Source organism: Cyprinus carpio, chromosome A14 (genome assembly GCF_018340385.1).
Source record: "Cyprinus carpio isolate SPL01 chromosome A14, ASM1834038v1, whole genome shotgun sequence".
Taxonomy (NCBI): Eukaryota; Metazoa; Chordata; class Actinopteri; order Cypriniformes; family Cyprinidae; genus Cyprinus; species Cyprinus carpio.
In genome coordinates, this window is record NC_056585.1 from 2,378,976 (window position 1) to 2,404,765 (window position 25,790).

The 25,790-nt window shown below is 36.4% G+C and overlaps 1 protein-coding gene across 4 annotated transcripts in view; it reads right to left on the reverse strand.

Annotated features, from left to right (window-relative positions):
• Nucleotides 1-285: 285 nt before the first annotated feature.
• ccdc142 (coiled-coil domain containing 142) overlaps nt 286-25,790 on the reverse strand; it is a 53,076-nt gene continuing 27,571 nt past the window's right edge. For 3 of the 4 annotated variants that reach the window (XM_042769708.1, XM_042769707.1, XM_042769706.1), the window contains 9 exons: nt 8,310-9,905; nt 7,589-7,675; nt 7,318-7,479; nt 5,643-5,806; nt 5,415-5,534; nt 4,318-4,432; nt 4,042-4,219; nt 3,731-3,942; nt 286-674 (listed from right to left, as the gene is read on the reverse strand). In XM_042769708.1, the coding sequence (XP_042625642.1) occupies nt 424-674; nt 3,731-3,942; nt 4,042-4,219; nt 4,318-4,432; nt 5,415-5,534; nt 5,643-5,806; nt 7,318-7,479; nt 7,589-7,675; nt 8,310-9,816 (2,796 nt within the window). In that variant the 5' untranslated portion in view covers nt 9,817-9,905 and the 3' untranslated portion in view covers nt 286-423. Of the gene's footprint in view, nt 675-3,730; nt 3,943-4,041; nt 4,220-4,317; nt 4,433-5,414; nt 5,535-5,642; nt 5,807-7,317; nt 7,480-7,588; nt 7,676-8,309; nt 9,906-11,963; nt 14,150-25,790 lie in introns of those variants that run through there. The other variant, XM_042769711.1, reaches the window with a different exon arrangement.

Here is a 25,790-nt window from a genome sequence, read left to right on the forward strand (position 1 = left end):
AATATAGATTGATATTAAAACATACACGTGCCTTTGTTTTGTCTCAAGATGCACACCAGTAATGTTTTTTTCTAAGGCATGTTAATAAAAATTACTTAAATATCCTAATTGAACTACGGCCTAATCCTGGCTTAGTCTAAACCCTGTCTGTGAAACCGGGCCAATGTGTATCATGCATTTAGTATGCATGTTTTAAAAAATAAATCTGTAGTTAAAGTCTCTGTCAAACACCAGGATTACTTAGCGAATGAAGAAAATTGTTTTAAAAAGATAAATATATATGGATAATTTTACTATTCACAGTTTATTTAGAAAGGGCATCAACAATTACATTGTTTATCTGAAGATAAACCATTTTTCACAGAAAATACAAATGCTACACTCATGCAAAATGTTTTGTGAATACAGGCCCTGGTCACTTGACTAAGGTTCAGATTTAGTGAAACAATGCAGCACTGGGAGTTTCCAGCGTGAGCAGCTGTGTATCCGCAGGTCCAGCCATTCCTGTTGAGCCATGGCCAAGTAGGACTCAGGTGGGGTGGAAGACTGCAGCTCAGGGATCACTGAGCTCTCAGCTTGTGTCAGGGCCTGCTGGCATGCTGCTTGTATGTCCACACTTTCCAGATTATTAAGACTCCCTGCTGCCTGATCCATGACCTGTGCACTGCTTGGACCTGAGGAAACACGGCACATAGTTATTTACATTAAGCTGCTGAAGTCTGTTCACTAAAGTTGAAGACTCATGTGACTAATGTTTTATTTTATATGAAGTGACAATTTGTACACTACTTTGTCTTGCTAAGCCTTTTGTTATTAGACACTTCTAAAAGCATAAGTTAATCATGGCTGGCGGCAAATAATACATTTCTACAATGCTGTTGGTTACCGAAGCGTTTGCTGTCGGGTTGATGCAACAATCATGACGCTAGGTGTCTTATTAAACCAGCATTATATCAGCCAGTGCAATAAATGACAGAGTGCACTTTAAGGTAAAATGAGTCTATTAATCAATGTTGTATATTTTACACTAGCTTAAAGAGTCAAAAGTCTAAAAAGACTATGAGGTCTTTTTAATAGTTTTAGTTTCTTGAAATAAAGCTGAAATAAAATAAATAATAGTTAAAGCTCTAAGAGTAAAAACTGAACATAAAATGAAAATAAACCAAACATACTAATATTTAAAAAGAACAAAAACTAATAAAATTGGCAAAATTACAACAATAAAAGAAAGAAACCTAAAACTACAAATAAATTGTAACTGAAAATATAAAAATAGAAGCTAATTAATAACTTTAATATAAAAATTAAAAAAAACCTGGTCTATGGCAGATGTTCTCAATAAGGGGGCACAGCAATGTCCATGCAGGCCACAGGATGACTTTTAGTGTTTTAATTAATTCATTATTAAAACATTAAAATGATTTAACTCCAATCAAAATTAAAATTCTAAAAGTATATTTTTTTTTTTGGCGATCTGATTAATAAAATTTTGTTTGTTTGTTAAAGGGGTCATGAATTGAGAAATCAATTTTCCCTTGATCTTTTGACACGTAAGAGGTCACTGTACTGTGTGATTTAGTGATTCAAATCACACTTCACAGAACAGTACAAAACAAAAATTCTTTTTAATTTAACTCAAAATGGGGCTTATTTCTTTTTACAATATCCCTGGCTTATTCAAAGCATGTTAAAGTACACAGCCAATAAGCAACCAAAAATAAACAATCTCATGAATTAATTCACCACATAGCACAGCATCAAGGGATCATATGTCTTTCAAATGAGAGAGAATAATACACGGGTCTACGAGTCATCAATAGATATCAAGAAAAATAAATATAAATATTCCAACACAGGTAAATAATCCAACACAGTACTTCGGTGCATCCAGTCTCAAAGTCCATAAATAAAGCAACCCAACATAACATATCAACTCGTATAACATTAATTCATAACACATCAACATATGGTTCTTTCAACAGTTCTGATGACTCTTTTGAATGTTTGTGTTCTTAAATGGAGGGTTCAAAGGAAAAATAATTGATGTTTGTGTGTGTGTGTGTGTGTGTGTGTGTGTGTGTGTGTGTGTGTGTGTGTGTGTGTATTAGATGTCAGGTAGACTCATCTTTTCCGAGAGTCACTGATGATTAAATAGCTTCATGGAGATAGATAAATGAACTGTTCAATGCCTACCTGGAGTCCAATGCACAGTCAGTGGATTACAGCCAAGACAATACGAACTCACTCAAAGTTACAGCATTCCAATCCCGCATAGTTCAAACACAGCTAATAAACGAATGCCATACCAAACATCTGAACACTCATCCACTGTGCAGCCAGCGAAACTCCTGTAACACTGTAGTCTTCAATCTTGTAGTTTCATTGTCAGCGGCTTTACTTCACAGCGCTAACTGTCTGATGATTCAGCTTTCATACGGCCCAGACACCATGAGGAAAGGAGCAGCTTGCAGGAATTGTAGAATCCAGGCACTCCTCCACAGCGCAGTGAATGAAGCTTTCTTTAGACAGTCATTTCCAGTTGCGTTGTTTCGTGTTTTGCACATTTGAAATGTCTACAATCTCCAGGCAATTCATAATTATTACTCTCGGTTCAGCAAACAAAAAACTCATAGGCCCTCTCTCGTGCACACACACCTGTCTTTAAATGGATTTGATTTCTCCATTTCCTGGAGCCTACTGACTCCTCCCACTTGATGCATTGCATTTTGGGATTTGTAGTTTGTTTCCGTCACAACTGTAAAGACATCCTTTAAGTTTCAGGGCTCAAAACTTCTTTGATAGTCCAAAAAGAGCTTTCATTAAAACCAAGTTCAAATAAAAATCGAAATGATCGAAATTCAAAAAGGTGGTGTGATGTTTCCGGATAACATGCACTAGGCGGTTAGCAAATCACAAACACATTGAGCCCGCTAACCAATCAGAGCCCATTGCATATTTCTGAGAGAGGGGTTTCATAGAACCAGGAACTCAACAGACTATTTTGACAAGAATGGAAACAGCGGTGTAGAATAAAAGTAAAATATGTGATTTTTTTTTTTTAAAACAAGCATGCACACGTTACACTGCACACCATAAACACAATCAAGCTTTTGAAAAAAATTTATCAACCACCCCTTTAAACATTCTATTACATCTGTGAGGCAAATTTGCAGTTTACGCACGAGGGCACCCTTGGGCAACCAGTATGCATGAAACATACATTACATGAGTGTACTCACTAATGCTCACACTGGTAAAAAATAATACAAATAATACTTCTCTCTAAAGAAAATCTGAAGCAAACATATGCAAATCCATAAGTTTTTCTCCGATGTTTTACCACCTCAAGAAGCTTTCATTAATGTAAAAATATACCTCATTGTCATGTTCTAGCCGTGTCATATTTATCTTTCAATATAAATCTAAAATTTTATGCCCTTAAAATTGTAGCAGTATTCCCCCGTGGTATCAAAAATGGTATTGAATATCGATATTTTATTGTATTTAAGTTATAAATTCCAGTAAATACTCCTGGGGGAAGTATCACCACAAATATAGTTTAAGTCTAAGGGAAACACTGTAAATTATGACAGTTTTATGTAATTTGATGTTAAAACAAAAAAAATATATTAACATTATAAGTACACCTCGGGAAACATTATCAAATAATTTAAAAATGCAGTTCATGACTTTTTTTTTTTCTTTTCATTTTTAATTTGAATGAACTCACAGCAGTGTCTGAAGGACTCCCAGCTGCGAGAGGGCAGGTACGGTTTGGCCATAGGCTGCTGAAGCAGGCACACAATTGCATTATCCACCTGATGAAAAACACGTAGTGACAGCAGCTTCTGGTGCAGCTCCTCTGAGAGGCTGTATTCCTCTGAACGAATGAGATCTCGAATCAAGTCGAAGTCATGCTTCAGCTGCAGAGCTCCCTGAACACTAGTGTGAATAAAGAATTCACATAAATGAACAGTGAAAGTAATAACGGAACGTGAACCACTACAGAAAGACCATTGCTTTTCCACTAGGTTTACTAACCTAAACTTGATCTTCTGTTTAAGGATGTGCTCCATCCAGGCCTCCATGAAAGCCGTCATAGCCTCAGTGAGAGCAGGAATACGAGCATCATCAGGCAGAGGCTGAACACCCTCCAGCACCTGACCAATCACACTCTGAGCCGCAGAGGCTGCATAATCACTAGGACTGTTGGGCAGCTCTGAAAATAAGGTACAGCATTTGAAACATATTTAGGAAGATTTAGAAGTCTATAAGCAGACACAACCCACTGTAGATTTTCATTCATGGCATCTGTACCGGTTTTGTGATTAATCCTCCAATGCTTTGCTGATGGCATGGTTTGCTCAAAGATCTCCACAGACATTTTCTTGCAGTCTATAGAAAAGGTCCTCAGGACAAGATTAGAGAAAGCCTGTCAAACCGCATAAGAAAAGAACAGATTTTTTTCATTAGGAATTTTATTAAAGAGGTCATATGTATTATTTTAATGTTTTTCTGTTGTTACATTACAATGTTAATGCCATCAGTTTTCACCATCTACGGAGTAGTTTTTTTAAAGTTTTTGAAAGAGGTCTCTTATGCTCACCAAGGCTGCATTATTTTGATTGAGAAAACAGTAAAAATAATGAATACTGATGTTATTGTGAATGAATATTGTTATTATTATTATTATTATTATTATTATATTATTTCTTATTTTATAGAACTGTTTAAACTGTATATCTATATATTTAAATAACTGCCTTCTATTTTAATATATTTTAAAATGTAATGTATTCCTGTGATGGCAAAGCTGAATTTTCAGCATCATTACTCAGCATGTTCCTTCAGAATTAATTCTAATATGCCGATTTGCTGCTCAAGAAACATTTCTTGTTATATGTTGAAAACACCTGTGCTGCCTCATATTTTTGTGGAAACGGTGATACATTTTTTGAGGATTCTTAGAAAGTTCAAAAGAATTGCAATAACAGGCTTTACAATAGTCTCTAATTTAATGCATCCCCCTGAATAAAACTATTATTTTATTTTTTACTGACCCCAAACTTTTGAACAATAATTCACACAATTTGATTTTGTACCATACCAAGAGACATACAAAAATATGTCACCATTTAATCACCCTCATGTCATTCCGAACCCATATTATTTTCTGTGGAACATAAAAGATGATTTGGAGAAATGTATCTGTGTCAATAAGTCAAGTCACCAAAACTGTTTGGATACCACCATTTTTCAAAACATCTTCATTTCATCTCCACAGAAGAAAGTAAGTCATACAAGTTTGAAATTACATATGGGTGAGAAAATTATAACAATTTTCATTTTGGGGTGAACTAACCCTTTAAATTATGGTTAGGCAAGAATTGTGTAATGATGCTAGAATTTCTCACTTGTAGATCTGTAAGTGCCTTAGAGAGTGAGGCTGTCTGCTGAATTATCAGAGGGTCAACTGAATCTCTGCAGGCGGCTTGAGTGAGGTGGACAAGGCCCTCCACTGAGTCCTTGAGATCTTAAAACAAAGACAAATAAAAGCTAATCAAAATCAGAATATATCTTGCATCAGAAAGATGCATATTTATGAATGGAGGTATTTCAGTAAAGTTCAAAGGTCAATTTACCTTAAGATCTCCTTGTGTGACCAGCAGGAACTTAGTAAGGGTCCAAGAGGCCAGAAACTGGTAGGCTTTACTCATAACCCAGACAGTAGATGTCTGGACAGTTGCAACAGACCTACACAGCAATCCCAGAAGATTTTTCTTAAGGCTCTTTGATCCACTGTCAACTAGTGAAAGACACCACACATTTAATTAATTGCCAGCAGGATTATCTTATGATCTTGTGTACATTGAACAGTGTGCAAACTAGGAATATAAAAGTACTGGTACTTTGTTACCAAGTACATAATAAAATAATAATATAAAACATATGAAACAATTTTTCCAATGAACACATTTCTACAGTAATTCTGTTGATTTTATTTTATTATTATTAATTGTAATTATTTACATTACTATTTTTATTGTTTATTTTTGGTGTGAAACTGAGTATACACTACCGATATGTCGTTTTTTGCCGATTTTATCAGCCGATATGAGCCTGCCACCGATATTATTATTTTATTTTTTTTACAGAACATGTAATGCAGATAATATGCTTGAAATGGTGTAATTACTTAGTTGTCCTCTTAGGGCGCTCCGTTGTTTGCTATTGGTAACCTGGATGAAACGCTTTAGAGGAGTCATATGATGTTGCTAAAAAGAACATTATTTTGTGTATTTGGAGTAATGAAATGGGTTTATGCGGTTTAAGTTTCAAAAAACATTATTTTCTACCTACTGTACATTAATGTTTCTCCTCTTTGCCCCGCTTTTCTGAATACTGTTGATTTTTACAAAGCTCATCGTTCTGAAAAGCGAGGTGTGCTCTGATTGACCAGCTATCCAGTATGTTGTAATTGGTCGAATACCTCAAGCGTGTGACGGAAATGTTATGCCTCTTACTATACTGTGATGTCGTGTGTCCCGGAGCGCAGAGACTATAATCTATTCAACTGTAAAATAACGCTTTAATTGTACTTCACTGAATAATGAAAGGCACCAGGAGGTTTATTTAGGCTGCTGTCTCTTTAAGACCTCATGCACAGATCTAATATACTGTAACACATGGCTCTATGCTTACTTTTCTTTTTAGGAGCACTTTGTCCTCCTACTTCGCTATTTGCAGCTGGGAGAAAAAAAAAAAAAAAAAAAAAAATCGCATAGTGTGTGGTGCCTAAAGATTCTAATCTTAGAATTCAAGAACTAGTCGTTTTAAACAAGATCAATATTAAACACTTACAACATCTACTACTGACACCAACTAACTTTCAAACATAATCAAACACACACAAACATAAACAAATGTTCATTTTATAATTTTTGTCATATTTTTCTTGATTACACATCTTCTTGTGATTTATTTCTTGTCTTTATTTAATTTCATTTCATAAGTAAACATTGTGAGTTAAATGGTTTTAAACTATTCATTTTTTTCTGCAGTCTAAAAAAGAAAAATACCCTAAATTATGTCAGCTATTTCTCTAAGTTTAAAGATATTATCAAGTAAAAAAAAAATTTATTCTTCTTTTATTCTATTTATGGACAAATAAATGCAGGCTTGGTGAGCAAGAAACTTAAAAAACTTTTAAACATCAAATTCAAACTTTTGAACGGCAGTGTAGCATCAACTAATGAAATCATGACAACCTTGTTCTATTTATCACACTGACAATGACAAAAGTGTAACATTGTGTACCTGACTCTATGTCTGGGCATTGCAGTAGCTGAAGAACAATATGCAGAGGTGGGAAGAGCTGGAGGATGAGATCCATTGTGGCGGTCCTCACTGCAAATCTTTCCTGTTTAAATCCAGGGACACACTTCTCTTTTAGCCCTGAGCCCAGCGACAAACACATCACTACAATACAACAGGACACAACAAAAAACCAACTTTACTTCAACTGTCAATCATTTCACTGAATAGTCATTTACGTCTAAATAGTCATAATTTGGTTAATATAACTCACATTCATCCCACTGTGTGAAGGCAGCAACAGATAAAATATGAGAGCAGAATTTGCTCAAATTTCCTTTACATTCTTGTGGAATGAGGTCTACAAAGACAAAAAAAAGTAGATAAAATATCTGTGAAAAAATCTTGAAAACGCCTATTTGATATCAGAATAAGAAAAGTCAGAATCCAGGAAAGAGTATTTGAGCATAAAATACTAGAGATGCACAAACAATTACTTTCTATGACAAGTCTCAAAAATATTGAAGAGGTGTATGTTTCCTACTCTACACAAATGTTTTAATATACAAAAAACAAGCATAGAGACTTCTTCATATCTGTTATTGGCTAAAACAAAAGTAAACATTTTAGATAAAGAAAAGTCTTAAATGTCTTTTAGAGATCTTTTATATAACTATTTGTAAAGTACATTTGTAAAATACAATTAAAACCTGCAATACTATTCAAAAGTTTTGGGTCAGTAAGATCTTTTTTCTTCGAAAGAAATGAATATTTTTATTCAGCAAGGATGCATGAAATTGATCAAAAGTAATGGTGAAGACATTTATAGTGTTACAAAAGATTTCCATTTCTTTTTCTTTTTCTTTTGAGGTGAAATATGATCCAGCAATTTCTTTGTGAGATTCAACCATTAGCATTACATATCTTTTCTAAACACATTACACACATTTTTTTTTCTTACATTTGATACTTCAACCCCACCTGCACATCAGTACCTTCAATATATGAATGTTTGAGCCATGAGACCAGATGAAGCAACATTTCATCGTTCCACTGGTTGATACTTCCCAGAGCGCTGTTGAATGGCTGAAAATAAAAGTGACTTACAACTGCTTTACCAAATTCCCCCCACAACAGCTTCTTATAATCAGAGAAAAGCTTCATGTACGCGTCAGACTTCCTGAGATCGATCGCAGCCACGTTATAGGTCCTGGATGTCCTTCTGGGTCTGTTTAGCAGTCTTTCTTCTCCTTCACTTGGCCCACGAGAAAACACCACAGAGTCCAACAAATCAGCTGTCCTGTTTAACAGAGGTTTTCTTGGAATAAGTGGAGCCAAGAGATTTGTTGAGGTTACTAGGGCTTGAAAGAAGGTATCGAGACACTCTCTGTCTCGAGAGATAAACAAAGAAAATGGAAGATTTAAGGACCAGAGGCTGTGAAGGGACTTTTGGGACACCTCATTAAAAGCTTGAGGTTCAAGTTGTACTGTATGTATTTTTATTGTGGGTGATGATGAAAGCTGACTATTGAGATTAGGGTGTGGAAAGTGACTCTTAAGTTTATTGGGGATTTTAGCCATATAGAGGAGGTTACTCTGCTGGGAAGACCACATGTAAAGTTGTTCGGCTGATTTCTGAGCTTGACTCTGGGCCAGAATCATCATCAACTCCTCAACTGGGAATGTTTTAGGACCAGTTCTGTTTTGAAGCAAAACAGATCCCAGCTGGGGCCAGTATGAGCTTAACATGAGCTGTGAGCCCCAGGCAAATGTTGTACCCTGGATCCACTTGTCTTCTACAATCTGGTTGTACAGCTCAACTGCACACAGCAGGTCCACTAAGGCATCTCTGGGCACACGGTCTAGCTGAGCAGAAGTCAAAGCAGCAAGTGCAGTGTGGATGCACCGCTCCATCAACCAAAAGGCCTGGAAGCCCAGCGAGTGTAAATTTTGCTGCATGGAAGCAAGGGTTTTCACACGCCTGAAAAGAACACGGCGGAGATGGAAGTCAGATCGAGCTTTGGCCCAGAGCAGGTCCCAATGGTTGACGTGAACCTGCATTTCTTGGCACAAAGCTCTAAGGCTGAGGTTCCATGTGAAGTCGGGCTGCTCAACTACTTGCCCCGTCTCTGTTAATAGGAGATATGTCTTCTCCAAAACTGAGTCAAGTTGCCTCACAAAGCAGGTGGCCACATGTGTGCGACGGCTGTACTCATGGAGAAAGAGCAGCTGAGCTCTGTGGTCCATCAGGTGTTGTAGCTGACAGTAATGCTGGCTGAAGGCTGCAGCCTGAGGGTGGTGATAAAAATCATCTTCCTCAGAGGAAGAAAGACCCATGATACAGCCAAACTGCCTGCCTCCTGATGCAGGATCACAGAACATGTGGCATTGAGAGCTGAAGCTCTGTAAAGTTTGTCCAAGGTGTTGGATATTTCTGGAGGTACAGGAAGTGATGCTCTCATTCTCAGAGTCCCAGCTGCCATCTTTGTCTTTCTGCCCCATGAGCCACTTCAGACTGGGGTTAAAATGGTTACAAAAAAGAGCCTCTGCCCTCTGGAGGGATTTGGTGAATGGACCCTGGTACCAGGAAGCTGGGAGGAAACAGAAAAGCCACATATGAACAACAACAACAACAAAAAAAAAAGTTTCAGTGAAAACTAATATAAAACAAAAAGTCTGCAACTCAAAAGGAATTTGCAAGTCATGTTTTTTGTCCTTTTTTTGAATATCATCAGGGAAGCTACATAACCTTCTGATAATGTTGCTCATCCACCTTTAGATGTCAAATTAAATATTATATGTGGAATTTTACTTTACATTTATTTTATATCAGGTTCCTAATTTTTACAACCCAAGTCGAAGATTAAATGTTCTAATAAATATGCACAAAAATTAGTTGCAAGTATCAGATTCAGTCTAAATTAAGCTGTCCCTTACAAGCAGTCTTAAAGTTTGGCATCAAATGTTGATTTGTAGTGTAATACTCATGGGCGTCGCTAGGCCATTTTTAGGGGGGATATAGCCCCCCTAAAATGACTACTCAGCCCCCCTAAAATTTTGCGATTAGTTCCATAAACAGTTCACACATTCGAGATTAAAATTAGCTCCTCACTGTCTTTAAGTGCATTATTTTTCAATCTGCAGACCACAGTGTCGCAGAGTGAGAAACAGAGGACAAGGTGTGTGTTTATCGATAAATTGATATAATATCTGCGCAGTTCTGTGCAGTTTTTTGTCATAAATGAAGTTTACAAAATATCATAGGGAGCAATAATCAGTTCCTCATCTACTGTATCCTGTTTTCACTGCGTTCACCCCTCATCACACCACAGATGTTTCCTCCAGCGAAAATGAAGCACATATGAACGCATACTTTATAAAAAGATCATGTTGCCATTTTCACTTGAAAATTTAACTTTCAATATAATACATATTCCAGTGCATGTGGCAAAGAGGTTTGCATACTGCTGAGGAAAGAGGGTTGTACTAGAAATGCAAACAGTATTATAAAATATAAATTTTGTGTTTTTACAGTAAGCAGGTTGTGTGTGTGAGATCATGAAGATTTGAACTGGGCTTATTCAGTACTCAAATGTTATACCTATCTATGCAATACAGTGGAATACTGCAATAAGTTTAGTATACTGTACGACCCCCATTAATCAAGCATTTGTATTTTATATATATATATATACAGTACAGGTCAAAAGTTTGGAAACATTACTATTTTTAATGTTTTTGAAAGAAGTTTCTTCTGCTCATCAAACCTGCATTTATTTGATCAAAAATACAGAAAAAAAATTGAATATTGTGATATATTATTACAATTTAAAATAATTGTTTTTTTAATTTATTATACTTTAAATTATCATTTATTTGATAAAATATTTCCAAGACTGGCCATTCAACCAGGCTCCAGCATCCCTTTGTCAATACACTACAAAGTAAAAGAAGTTGGAAAAAAATATGAACGGCTGAATATACTTCTAATGGGGGGGGGGGGTAGTTTGATCAGATTTCTTTCTGTAAAGGCTTGATTACACTAAACAACAATTAAAATTTGAACTGATTTTAAAACACTAGGTATCATTCACTTGCAGACTACTTTGTAAATGTTTACAGAGGAAAAACTGGGCATCATACACTAAATGACTGAAGATTTTCACACACTACCAGACTTTAAAGGTGCCACTGAATGCATTGATACAATATTTAAAATTGTTCTCTGATGTCCTCGGAGTGTGTATGTAAAGTTTTATCTCAAAATACCCCACAGATAATTTTTTTGGCTTATTGAAATTGCCACTTTTAGGATATGATCCAAAATGTACTGTTTATGTGTATGTCCCCTTTAAATGAAAATGAGCTGATGCTCTCGCCTCCCTTCTCAGAGGAGTGTGGAACTTCAAGAGCTCAAGCTCGCGGGCATACCGGTGTTACGGTTTAACTGGTGGTGAATGTGTTACTGATCCTCACATTGCTTCCAAACGCAATTTTTAACTACCACATTCCTATTCACTCATCATTCTGGTAGCACGGGAAGGCAGCATTAGTGAAAACAGGCAGAGACAATGGTAGCTTTAGCAACATAAGCCTTACGGAGAGCCAAGAAGCTCTTTTGGAAAACAAAATATGATGTGTGAGGCTACCTTTGTCTGGAGTCTGGACGTTTGCGCACCAAGCATTGGTATCAATCCCTCTTTCAGAAGATTCGAGATTCAAGATTCGAGATTCAAGATGTTATGTGTCACATACAAGTTATATGGCATACAACAAGCAGTGAAATGTAGGTCTGGCATACTCTTTTTAGACTGTGCAAAAAAATAAGAGAAAATTTAATACAAAATGACATATACAAAAAAATAAAAAATAAGAAGAAAAAATAATGAAATATACACAATATATTAAACTACTACACAGATGATGTGTAGAGATGCTACAGTACATAGAAACCGCTACACAGATGATGTGCAGAGATTTAAACAATGTGCAGTGAGGATGAGTTGCATAGCTAGCTTATCTCAAAAAAGTGCAGTTTGCAGAGAGTTATTGGGTAACCCTACACTACCAGAGTCCCTAAAGTGCAGTGTGTTTAATGTCCATGTTTAGTAGTCTGATAGCGTGTGGGAAGAAACTCATTCTGAGCCTCTCCATTTTTGCCATCAGACTCTGGAAGCATCTGCAGATTAAACAGTGGATTTCCAGGGTGGGTGGAGTCTTTAAGGATCTTAACAGCCCTAGATTTACATCTCCTGGTGTGTATGTCTTGCAGAGAGGGGAGATCAGTTCTGGAGATGCGCTCAGCTAAGCGCACTACTCTTTGCAGGGCTTTACGATCCTGGGCTGAGCTGTTTCCATACCACAATGAAATGTCAATATACTTTCTATAGCCCCGATATAGAAAGTTTTCAGGATTCCAGGGGAAACCTCGAATTTTCTCAGAAATCTCAGATGGTACAGTCATTGTCTGGCTTTTTTTAACTTGAGCTTAAATGTGATTAGTCCAGGTCAGGTCCTCGGAGATGTGTACACCAAGTTATTAGAAGCAATCTCTGCACAACTACAGCGCTGAACTGACCCTCGTTTGTGAGGCAGTCCGGCGTAAAATGTTAGCGCAAACATATAGGACTTTTATGGGGGTTTTTTCCGGGATATATCCTTTGAAAATAAAATGTAACCACCGTGTCCTCAGCGGTCTATGGAGACTCCTATGTTTGTTGGTGCATCCCAACACACAACACTTTTACTGGCTTTTTGGCGCTGACATTGTACCTCCAGCAGCTACAGCAAGAAAACATAAATGGTGGACTGCTGCTTCTCACTCAGGTCTGTGTATAGGGCAGAGAGCATCACAAACGGGCGGGACTTTCAACAAGTATGACATCATAGTCTGGAACTGCTTGTGTTTATGATTTTTTATTCAATCTTTTATTCTATTTTTTATTCATTCTATGACACCTTAAACAACAAACTCACACAGAAAGTATGTGTCTCATTACTAGGAGATGCAAGACAAATGAAAACAATATGTGCTCTAAAACTGGCCCAAAATATCAAACATGCTTGAAATGCTATGTGCCTCTGTTGCTTAAAGTGCCCCTATTATGCTATTTGAAATGTTTATAATTTGGCTTTGGGAGTCCCCAACAACAGGTTTACATGCATGCAAGGTCAAGAAACACTTTAATTTTCTTATAATATGCATTTAATTGTACATTATTTCTCAACGACACTCAAATGATTCATTCGAAGGTTCATCTTTCCAAACCCCTCCTTTGCATAATGTTACTCTGCTCTGATTGGTCCAATGACCCAGTCTGTTGGGACTGGTCTACTGTGTACATCGCATGTTGGAAAAGGAATGCCCATCACCAGTACTGGAATATGGCTTATCAATAATACATAATATTATTATAATAATACTGCTCCACTCTGTTCTAAAAAGAAAGAATAAGAAGGCGAAAAGTTGTTTTACATTTATGTTAGCGACCCAGTCCCACAGCTTGGTATTAAAGACCCAATCAGTAATGGTATATACTGTATGTTAGCCGAACACAGACAAAGAGTACTGATAAAGCACTGCAGTTTGTAATCCAAGGTATCGCTCCATCCTTTATCATGACTCCAATTACAACAGACATTCTACATTAATCAACACATTTCTAGACAATAGCAGGCCCACAGCTGATTAGCAGAATTATTACATGAGTTAGCCCAGTCCCTCCAGGATTTCGTGGAACGTTTTTCTGATTTTTGCGGCCTAGAATGACTGATTTTGCTGCAGCTTTTCTCAAAATTTGAGGTCATATTTGCAGCATTTCTTATTGTTTTGCAGTGAAAATATACAACTGACAACATTCTTCTAACACTGTTATGACTTTTCTGACTTTGAGAACCACTGTAGGGCTCCAGACTAACATTTGAGGAAAACCAGCACCAGTGCCATTAAGTTCTACAGAAGGTGGCACCAGCACCTGACAGAAAAGCACTCACCCTTATCGCACATGTACATCTCGGAGATGTCTATTTGACGTCTGCATTTACATATGCAAGATGTATTTTTAAGAGTGCTTGCTCAAGTGCAATATGTCTCTAATATGTTTCCTGTCAAATAAACATTTATTAGAATGCATGTAAAACTGCTTCTGAGACGTTTATCAGAGTACACAGCCTATGTTTCCCAGATCTTTAGCAGACGTCTTACAGATGTACTTGTGCTGTCTAGGTAGTTGAGATGCAGATACAATTAACTTTTATTACTGTTGTAGGACCTCGGTGAACTGCACACAAATAAACTGCACAATCTGAACACCATTAATGATTAGCTAAAGGGGAACAGTGCTCAGATTGTGTGGACCTGGAAACGAATGGCTAAAAATCTATGTCTGCATTAGGAGAAGTGATAACGTGACTCCACAACAGAGGACGTCTGTTCTGAAATACCCCTGCTCATCAGAAAACAAATCATGAGCTAATTATGTGACGTCGACATCCTGAGTCGGTTTCCTGTCAGTAGTGCTGCTATCTCCTAAAAAGGAGATACAAGATCCAAACCCGCAGGAAACATCAATAATTAATGGACCACAACAAAGGATCCATACAGCGTGTCCCATGACTTGTGACTTGCTTGTGAATTTTTCTACAAACTGAACTTTTCAATCTCAAAAGGACAACCATTGAGAAATCTGAATGCTTAACTATATTCACAAATAATATGTTTTATGTCTTATATATGTTTGATGTGTTCAAGGTAATCGGTGCAACTTTAATGTTTTATAACACCTTTTAGCATTTAGTGTCATTTAATGTGTGTCAGAGATAGAAAGTTTAGTATTGAAAGAATGGCCACAATCTTTGCAAGACTGTGAAATGAATGAAAAGATGGTATTTTGAATAGTGTGTGTTGTACGACACGTTATAGAAGTTATTAAACAAAAGCCTGCAAAGATATTGCCCCATGTGATAAGTTGAAGCGTCATGTTAAGGAATGCGTGGTCCGCCTTGCAAGAAGATCGCGTTGTGGGATGGACCAAATCCGCTTGGATAAAACCCCAATGCCTGAACTCATTAAATGCGCTGCGCTTCCTTCTTCGCCATGGCTTGAACTACCTACTTCAACACGCTGCTAGCGTTCTTGTCATCCAGAACTCAAAACTCTCCGTTGAAACTTTGTGACTGCCAAGACTCTTCAAAGTCTTGCAAACAGCGAAACTCTTCCGAAGAAATTCCGAAGCTCTACGTAACCAGGCAACCAACCAATCACCAGGAGGGTTTTCACAAAAGACGTCATCCAAACGACAGATCTGCAACCAATCCGAGGCGCGGGGATTCCCTGAGACGAGGCAACAAGCGAATCTCCAACTCTGCTGAACCCCGCTTTTCAGAGCAAATGCAAGTAAAACAAACAAACTTAATTTCTTGCTGAAATAAGTGCAATTTGATCTTAGGCAGTAAAGCTAAGACAAATCCCTGCTTCTGTGATTTTCTTGGTGCGATCTAACGAATAACTTAAGTTATTTAACTCCTGGGACTTCATTCAAATTCTGTTAATCATCCTCTTCAGTAACTGTGTGTGTGTGTGTGTGTGTGTAAGTATGTGTGTGTTCATTAGGTTTTAGATCCATGTAATAGAGTAGCTCAATAAATTCTTGTTTCATTTATAAAGAAGTATTGTCTTGTGTGGTGTATTTTAAGATTAAACTTTGCCCAGATCCTGTGCTACCTAGTAGTTTATAAATTATCATTATAATTTGCTGTTATACTCCATATAACTCCATATACAAGTCAGAAACTAAACTTTTTTTGCACAGGCCTATCTAAAGGGTTAATGGTCCCACCTAGCGATAAACTGTAAAAAATAAAAAAATTTACTTCTTCCCAACAGGGAAAACCACCAACAATCAAGAATCTCACACATACACACACAAACACTATAATTTGCTGTTATACTCCATATAACTCCATATACAAGCCAGAAACTAAGCCTTTTTTGCACAGGCCTATCTAAAGGGTTAATGGTCCCACCTAGTGATCAGCTGTAAAAACAACAACAACAAAAAAAAAGCCAATGTTGTTACTAATCTTTGACATGCCCAAGAATGTAATAAAAAAGAAAAAAAAAAAAAAAAAAAAAAAAAATCTAGCCACAATAATTTTATATTGAAAATAATTAATTTTGTTTGTTTTTCCCCCCAAATCAGTGACATCATTTATGAACTTGGCAATTAAAGAGTTAAAATCTTGGATTTTTTTAAAAACATTTGGTAGTTTTGATCAGGACTGAGGTTGATTAATAGATTTATGCAAAAAAAATTGAAAAACAATATTTATTTGATACATTTTTACAGCAGTTTAATTGAGTGGATGTTTTCATCCCAAACATAACGAAAGGGTAGTGAATTTGAACAATGCACAAGGGTTAAAGGGAGCCGCCTTTACTTGCTTTTATACAGTTAAAAAAACAAACAAACAGAAAAAAAAAACACTGCAGCCGCATTTAAATGCAGGAGTGTATACTATTCCTTAAAATATCAGAGTGCAAGATTTGCAAGATGATGCTGAGTGCAACGTGCAACATTTATTCTTATTTGTCTACATATTTTATCTTCATTACAAATCTTGTTTGGTTTTATTTTGCATAATTGCATGTAAAAAATAATTAACTTTGTAATGCAAAATGTGAAACTGCAATCTTCTATAGCATTTTATAATTATTTGTACAATAATATTTAACTTAACCTGCTTTGTATCTTTATTATTTAATGCAAAAGATATTTATTAAAACAAGTTTATGAGAGTCATGCATCCGTTTAATCTTGATCAAGAACAACTAATGATCAATCAATCATTTGGAGCGAGATTACTTTAAAGCGTCAAACTGCCTTCAATTTACAGGTTATACATAACTGCAATCGTCTCGGTTGTAGACTTGTGAAGATTTATTTTTTAATGCGGATCCCATACTGTAACCTAAAAGAAATGTGCTCTATTATTATTCATATTCAAGTGTTTGTGCAGAAAATTATTAATATCACTTGAATTTTTTCCTGATAATGAAATAACTTAAAATTGGGGTGCCTCACATACATGAGAAATTTATCAAAAGAAATCTTGATATGTTTACTTTTAAACAAACCAATTCAAAATGAAAGCAAATACTCCCTGATTATGTAATCTGTGAAGGTTGCATTTCTCTCTAAAGGCACGTCCATGTGGAGAGAGTCAGCACCATGAATGTCATCTTGCAACCAAGAAAATATTAGTTTATTAATAAATAATTAAAATGTCTCCTTTTTCACAATTATTAGGCTACTTCTGCCTGTGCTTTGTGGTAAACTTAATGCTTGTGCTTGAGTACAGAATATATTAAAGCTCATTATTGATTAGACTGTTAATTTAATATAAACGTATTATATATTAATATAATACGTTTATATTATATATATAATGTATATAAAATTAGTTGAATAATGACCTAAATGAACGACTACTAGTAACTAAAAAAAAATCTTACGTGGGGGGCAGCCCTATTAAATTCCATCTAGAAATCTTTGTTAAAGTTTTTAAAGCATTTTATACACGTTTGCATAAATTCTGCTTTCAGAAGAGATGACACATCCTTAACATTGATTTTTCCTCTGAAATACAAAAACTAAAATTCGCTAGGCATATTTAATTTTTTGAGAATGGTCAACCCTTCTCCGTTCTGCAGATATTGTTGCTTCTGGAGAATTGTTTGTGAGTCTGTAACACTTGGTATTTGGGTCATTCTACAGAAACGTCCATTTTTCTGTACCTAGCCTTTACAGAAATATTAAAATTCAAAAACACATTAGGGTTACAATTTTTTTATATATATACACATTTTAAAATAAAACAATGTGTTATTTGAACAATTAGACCTTCTTGCACCATCAATGTGGCAATATTTGTTTTTAATTAATTATAAAGAATTCCAAGCACCACAAAACTGTTTGTCCCCACAGCCATGTACAGAGGGAAAGTGCTTTATTTTGCAGTCAAAAACAAGTTTTTCTACCATTTAAAATACAATAATGTATTCATAACTATCAAATATATGATATAAATGGCATAATAAAATGCTGAATAAATATTATAAAATATATAATGAAACAGTGGTCCCCTGGAGTTGTGTCACTGGTGTTAGCTTTTGACAAAAATCTGTTATTTTGAAATAAAAATCACACTGATGACATCACTTGACTTCCTCCTTCCTATTTTCTAAAGATCTATAAAAAAAGGCCCATGTTAAGTCCACTGTTTCTTTTCAGTTATCAGAAATGTTCTCATTCAACTCACGATTTCATATGAAGCTTTTAGTTGACGCTACTGGTATGACCTATTTATTGTTAGGGAATTGTAAAAAAAAAAAAAAAAAAAAACCTATTATAAAAATGGATTAAACTACTTAATTTAGTGAGTATACCATGATTGACAACATATGGTTTGATACCTTACAGCAGACATTTTGTAAAATGCATTTTTCATGAAAACTGTTACTGGTGTTACCGTCACTGGTGTTACCTTCCTTATGGGTAACACCAGTGAAGATCAGTATATCATGTCTTATGTATGTCACTGGTGATTTATTGTGTCACTGTTGTTACTGTGCTGTGTTACTGTACATTTCTTGCATTTTCATTATTTTTCTGTAACTCTGACTACATTTGCTGAAAAAAAAAATCTAGAAAAAAATATTTCATAAAATCATTTAATATTGATAAAAAAGGTAACACCAGTGACAAAAAAATGGTACTTGTGGTCTTGAAATAATTGCACAAAAAAACTAAAAAGAAAAATAAGCTGTCATTTATATGTATTCATAAAGTCAAAAGGTAATCTAATAATGTGGTCTAAGTTTAAATGTTAAAAAAATAAATACATTAAGACATTTTGCCAAAGTGGACGTTTCTGTAGAATGACCCATTTACCAAATCTACAATAGCCTATAAAACATGTTCTTTTACTTTTCTGATGTCTGGACTCTGTTTGGGATTTAGAAAAACAAAGAGATGGTTCAATATATTGGTAATGAATACATTCTGTGAGAATTTATATTTCAGGTTTTGACTGACAGAAATGTTAATCCATGCGTTTATGACCTCAAGGTTAGACTATTGTAATGCTCTATTGGGTGGTTGTACTGCACGCTTAGTAAACAAACTCCAGTTAGTCCAAAATGCAGCAGCTAGAGTTCTTACGAGAACCAGGAAGTATGATCATATAAGCCCGGTCCTGTCAACACTGCACTGGCTCCCTATCAAACATAGTATAGATTTTAAAATCTTGCTTATTACTTATAAAGCCCTGAATGGTTTAGCACCTCAGTATTTGAACGAGCTCTTGTTACATTATAGTCCTCCACGTCCGCTCCGTTCTCAAAACTCTGGCAATTTGATAATACCTAGAATATCAAAGTCAACTGCGGGCAGCAGATCCTTCTCCTATTTAGCGCCCAAACTCTGGAATAACCTACCTAACATTGTTCGGGAGGCAGACACACTCCTGCAGTTTAAATCTAGATTAAAGACCCATCTCTTTAACCTGGCTTACACATAACATACTAATACACTTCTAATATCCAAATCCGTTAAAGGATTTTTAGGCTGCATTAATTAGGTAATCCGGAACCGGGAACACTTCCCATAACACCCGATGTAATTGCTACATCGTTAGAAGAATGGCATCTACGCTCATATTAGTCTGTTTCCGAGGTCACCGTGGCCACCGGATCCAGTCTGTATCCAAGTCAGATGGTCACTGCAGTCACCCGGATCCAGTATGTGTCCAGCCCAGAAAAAAATTAAGCACCTAGAAAGGACCTCTACAGCCCTGAAAGACAGCGGAGACCAGGACTAGAGCCCCAGAGACAGATCCCCTGTAAAGACCTTGTCTCAGACGACCACCGGGACAAGACCACAGGAAACAGATGATTCTTCTGCACATCATGACTTTGCTGCAGCCTGGAATTGAACTGCTGGTTTCGTCTGGTCAGAGGAGAACTGCCCCCCCAACTGAGCCTGGTTTCTCCCAAGGTTTTTTTCTCCATTCTCTCACTGATGGAGTTTTGGTTCCTTGCCGCTGTCGCCTCTGGCTTGCTTAGTTGGGGACACTTCATTTACAGCGATATCATTGACTTGATTGCAAATTATTGCACAGATACCATTTAAACTGAACTTTAACTGTCATTTTGTATTATTGACACACTGTTTTCCTAATTAATGTTGTTCATTTGCTTTGACGCAATCTTTTTTGTTTAAAGCGCTATATAAATAAAGATGACTTGACTTGACTTGAATCAGGGCTCTAGAGTGCGACCAGTTTGGTTGCACATGTGACCTAATTTCTCAATGGTGCGACAAAAAAAAAAAAAATCTGAGGTCACACTGGTGCGACCGCGACTCTGAAAGTCTCCCTGTGGTTTAACAACAGACACTACAGCCCTGCATTTCAGCCCCAGCCCGACGGACCCCAACTTTTTTACGCCCCTCGAGCCGGGCTTCGGGATAATTTTCACATCATAGTTCAGACACAGACCGGCCCTCCTGCCTGTTTTAGACTTATCCTTACTTTTATATTTTAGACATCCATCAATTCCCCCGCTGGTGGAAACAACATGAGACCGTGCTACCGCGACTGTCAAGAGCGGCTCGACAGTGTTTATTGTCCCGCCAGCAGCAGTGCAGCTGAAAAGTTCTCCATTCAAATACATGCAATAGGCTTAAGCTTGCCACAAAGCACCGGCAAAAGTTATTACTAGAGTTGAGCCGGATACTCGGCTGAAACGAGTATCCGGTACGGATAAAGCACTTTTGCTGAGTACAAGTATTATACGAGTAATACGAGTCAATATCTGTGCTCGGATTGAATAAAAATTCTCATTGGGTTGCTGACCGTGTCTGCGTTCTGTGATAGGCTAGTCACAGTGCCCCTCCCCTACACACATACAGATTTATTGTGTTGCTGTGTCACTGAGAAGAGAACAGCGCTCTCTCTCTCTCTCTCTCTCCCTCAGTCACTCAGGTTCGCGGGACTTTTCCGTTAACGTTTAGGTGTTCCTCAGCTTCAGGTTTGTTTTTTACTTTGGTTTGTAGTACTTACTTATTAACCAGTAAAGTTTTGGTAAATGTGGGGTTTGTTTAGACGTGGCGCTTGGTAGAATGCCACTATCTTCAAATCACTCCCTTCAATATTCTATTCACACTTCATTACTAAACCTCACATCACTCTAAAGCCGAGTTCAGACTGCACGATTTTCAAAGTAGTCGGGTCACTGTTCTTTTCACACTGCATGACTATCTCGGCCAGCATTCAGTCGCTGCTGTGTTCACACTGCACGATGGATCGGCGACAGAAGGTTTCACACTGCATGACTTTACAATAGGAAGAATCGCCGACAACTCTGTCTGGCATGCAAAACTACGTTTCACAACCAAACACACGCGAGATGTGACAAGGGAAACAACGCGATATCAAGCATGCAAGACCCGGAGTTCTCACATGAGACTGGGCTAGCTCAGATGAAACGTCAAACACACACGGGTGCTCCTGCCAAATTTCTACTAATTTTTCTTCCATTTCTTTGGTCCACATAGACCGAGAAGGCGGCTTTTTCTGAAACGAAGCCATGCTTGCTGATATTGTGGTATATAACTCCTCCCCGAACTCCCCGCTGCTCAAGCGCTGCTCTGTATTTTGCTCTCTCATTGGCTGTCAGTCATCGCCGACGTAGTTTTCAGTCAAAAACACTTTTCACACAGCATGATTTTGAATCGCCGACAGGTCCAGATATTTAGCATGCCAAATATCTCACAGGCGTCGGTGACTCGTCGGCGATTCTCTCAGATCGCATCTTTGCTCATTCACACTGCATGATTGTCACTCGCGTGAACGAGCAACGATTTGCCTGTGATTTCGGGCATTTGTCTGCGATTTCTCAAAACCTGTCGGCGAGCCAAAAACTGGGCTAAAATCGTGCAGTCTGAACGCGGCTTAACCAGTTTTTTGACTTCACGCACTGAGTGACACTTATTTCTTGCTGTATTTCATAAAAAATAAATAAAGGTAGTTGTGGTATATAAAACGATATTACAAATTAATTAGCTACACACACACATACCTGGTGTGGAAATAAAAAAATAAAAAAGAACCAAAAAAAAAAAAAATCACACTGATTATAAAAAAAATTAAAAGTTAAAAAAAGAAAGTTATGTTGAGATGAAAACTCTTGTTCATTACATTTAACTTCATAATTACAACCGCATGTGTTGTATTCATTGTTGCAAAACTTGTTCTGTATATAGTTCGTTTGTTATCGTGATCAAAACCATTGATCTGAAGCTCAATGCTGATGCTGTCATGTAAATAGTTTTCTAATCAGCAATAAATATAACAATTTCTGATCAACCCCTATCAATTGCATGCTTAAAATAACATACCGGTTAAAGCCCCGCCTATTTTAAGTCAACCAGACCCACTTCCGGGTTAAATCCCGCCCACTTTCCGGTTAGGCCCCGCCCAGTCCGAGTACAGATACAGATAATTCATATGGTTAACAGATACAGACACAGATACAGATAATGCTGTACTCCCTCATCCCTAGTTATTACCATAAATGTGACAGGGGGAAATAGTAAGGAGATATTTGAATTATTTACTAAGAAACTAGTGTTTTCTGAGTCTGTGTCGCAAGGATGAAGTTGCTGATCCTGATTCGCCATCTCCTCAGATGCGCCTTTAGAGTGAAGTGCATCCTTACAGATTATGATTATAATGAAAGAGTTTTTGATTTGTTTTATTTCGTTAAGTAGTCATTTAAAGCTTTCTATAGATTTATTTATCATGTCTGTGCGGCATGTTTTTACTGAGTTTTGGTTCATTTTTGTACTCCTATTAAAGACGAGACGGCACAATGTGCATCATGTTTGTTTTTATTTTTTATAGTCTTCTGCTAGTTATTAAAGCATTAAAAAATGATCTGAACTGAAAAATAACAGATAGGAGATTAAAATAATAGCAGATTTGTCTCATTTTAAATGAATAATAAAAACTGAGATGAAAGATTTACTTAAGCCAGAATTTAAATTTTACTATGGTAAAATAAATGTTCAGCGATATCTTCAATAGATTTTTTAATTTTGGCACACATTTTTTTTCCATATAATTTTAATATGGTAACTAATAAATACTGTACATTTTGTTATGCTAGCATGTGTGGAAATATTCAAACCACGTGTTAAAACTAACCCCCACGTTACTTTGTGCCCCGCGCTCCCTTATTGCTCTTAACTTTGAGCAAAAATGATGGCGTATCCACAAAAAAAAAAAAAAAAAAATTGCAAGTGATCACGCTGGCGTCTCCGTGTCCTGAAGTGTCTCCACACAAACTATTGGATATAGCGCACATTTATCTGGGTCTAACGTTTAAACATTGTTACATGCTTGAACTGTTTTATATCTATGGATTTTATTTTAGGCGTGATGATTTGAGAAGGCTAAATTGATCAAACATATATTTAACAAAAAAAAAAAATGCTTCAAACATTTTTCTAAATTAACTTAACTAAATTAACTAAAAAACGAAATTAAATATAATCACTTTGCTATTACATACAAAACTGAACTATTTTAATAGCTGAGACAGTAGTATAAGCTGTTTAGGGAGTGTTTAGCTGTTCAAATCAGACACTAGAGCATCCCTTCATTCAGACACAGTGGAAGATCTGATAAGAATCAGTGCAGAGGGGGTAAGTCTGGAAGATTTTGATGCTAGAGAGAGTGTGGCCAGCTGGTTTAGCCAATGCCAAAGATGAAGAAGGCCAAACTACAGGAGTTTGCCATCTGAGGGGCATGTGACTGCAATGGAGGATAGTCCATAAGAAATGTGAACTGCTGATAGCCATGAGATGTTCAGTTCGAAGCCCTTAAAACACTTAATTTAGATTTTCTTTTTATTTCATTTATCTTGAGATGTTTTAAGTTTAAAGCTCAGTTTCAGCTCAGTGAAGCACTTTAAGCACCAACACTTTTTCAGTAAGTTACCTTTCTTGTAGAATTATGCTTTAAATAAAAAAATGTTATGTTGACCAGATTGTTAGTTAATCATTTAGGCATTTAAGTCAATATTGCCTATATGGACCGAAAAAAAAAAAAAAGTGAACTTGTAAAACTGCAGTGTTAAATGCAATGCAGTCGAAAATTTGGGTGCACCTAACTTTTGTGCTGGTGGACCTAAGAAAAAAAGTTTGGCGCACCAGTGCAAAAAGTTAGTCTAGAGCCCTGTGAATGTCACGTCAATAATGCTGGAATTACCCAATAATGAAACTAAAAATGATTAGGCCTACATGATGTCTTGGGACAGTTTCTTATTACTGAAATATATTTTTACATTTGTATTCCAAAAAGACTGCAGTGTTGCGTGTACAATGAAAACAGTGCAAAACTGAAAACAGTCAAAGCAGCACACATTAAGAACAACAGTTTTTTATCTCTTTGGCAGACGGGCATTTCTTTAAGCCAGTTTCTTTGACTCTCTCTCTCTCTCTCTCTCAGAGGTGCCTCAGGCCTAAACCTGCTCTGCAAGTTTGAAATGCTCATCAGATATTCTCCATATGAAAGAGCAAAGCACACCTTTATTTCAACCCCCACAAGCAATACAGAACTACACCCAAACCCCAACCCCCTCCAGCTGGACTGAATTTAGTCACAGTGGCTGCTTGGTGTGAAATGGACATGCTTTATCTGAAAAAAAACAAAAAAAAGTGGTGTAGCATAAACCAGCGAACTGCAGAATACACACATCTGTGTTAATCATTTTATATATTATTTTATTATTATCAACAAAAAAAAAACACCACAATCCGGGATTTCTGAAATTACTGACTACCTTCCCTCTACCACTGGACTATGGATTGATTAACTTGATAAACCAAACCTTTTCCATTGCGTGTTTGCGCACACAAGATAGATACAATCTTTATTCATCTCACTTCGCAATAATAAAAATACAGTATCATCAAGCAGAGATAATTCTTGTGTGTTTATTAATGCTGTTCTAAAAGTGTTCAAATGCTGATCGTATATGTATGTATATATATGTGTATATACACACACACATATATATACATACATATACGATATATATATATGTATATGTATATGTGTGTATATATGTATATATATATATATATATATATATATATATATATATATATATATATATATATATATATATATATTGAGAGAGAGAGAGAGAGAGCGAGAGCGAGGTTTTTTTTTCTTTTCATATGAATTGAACTGCCAGTGAGCACGCTGCTTTTTGATGCTGCTTTTGAAGAATACTTAGACTTATAGCCTAGCATCGATGATAATAGCACCATTTATTTTTCAGCCTCACATAAAAATTATTAATGGAACAAAAACACATTTTTGCTGTAATAATTAATTATTAATTATTA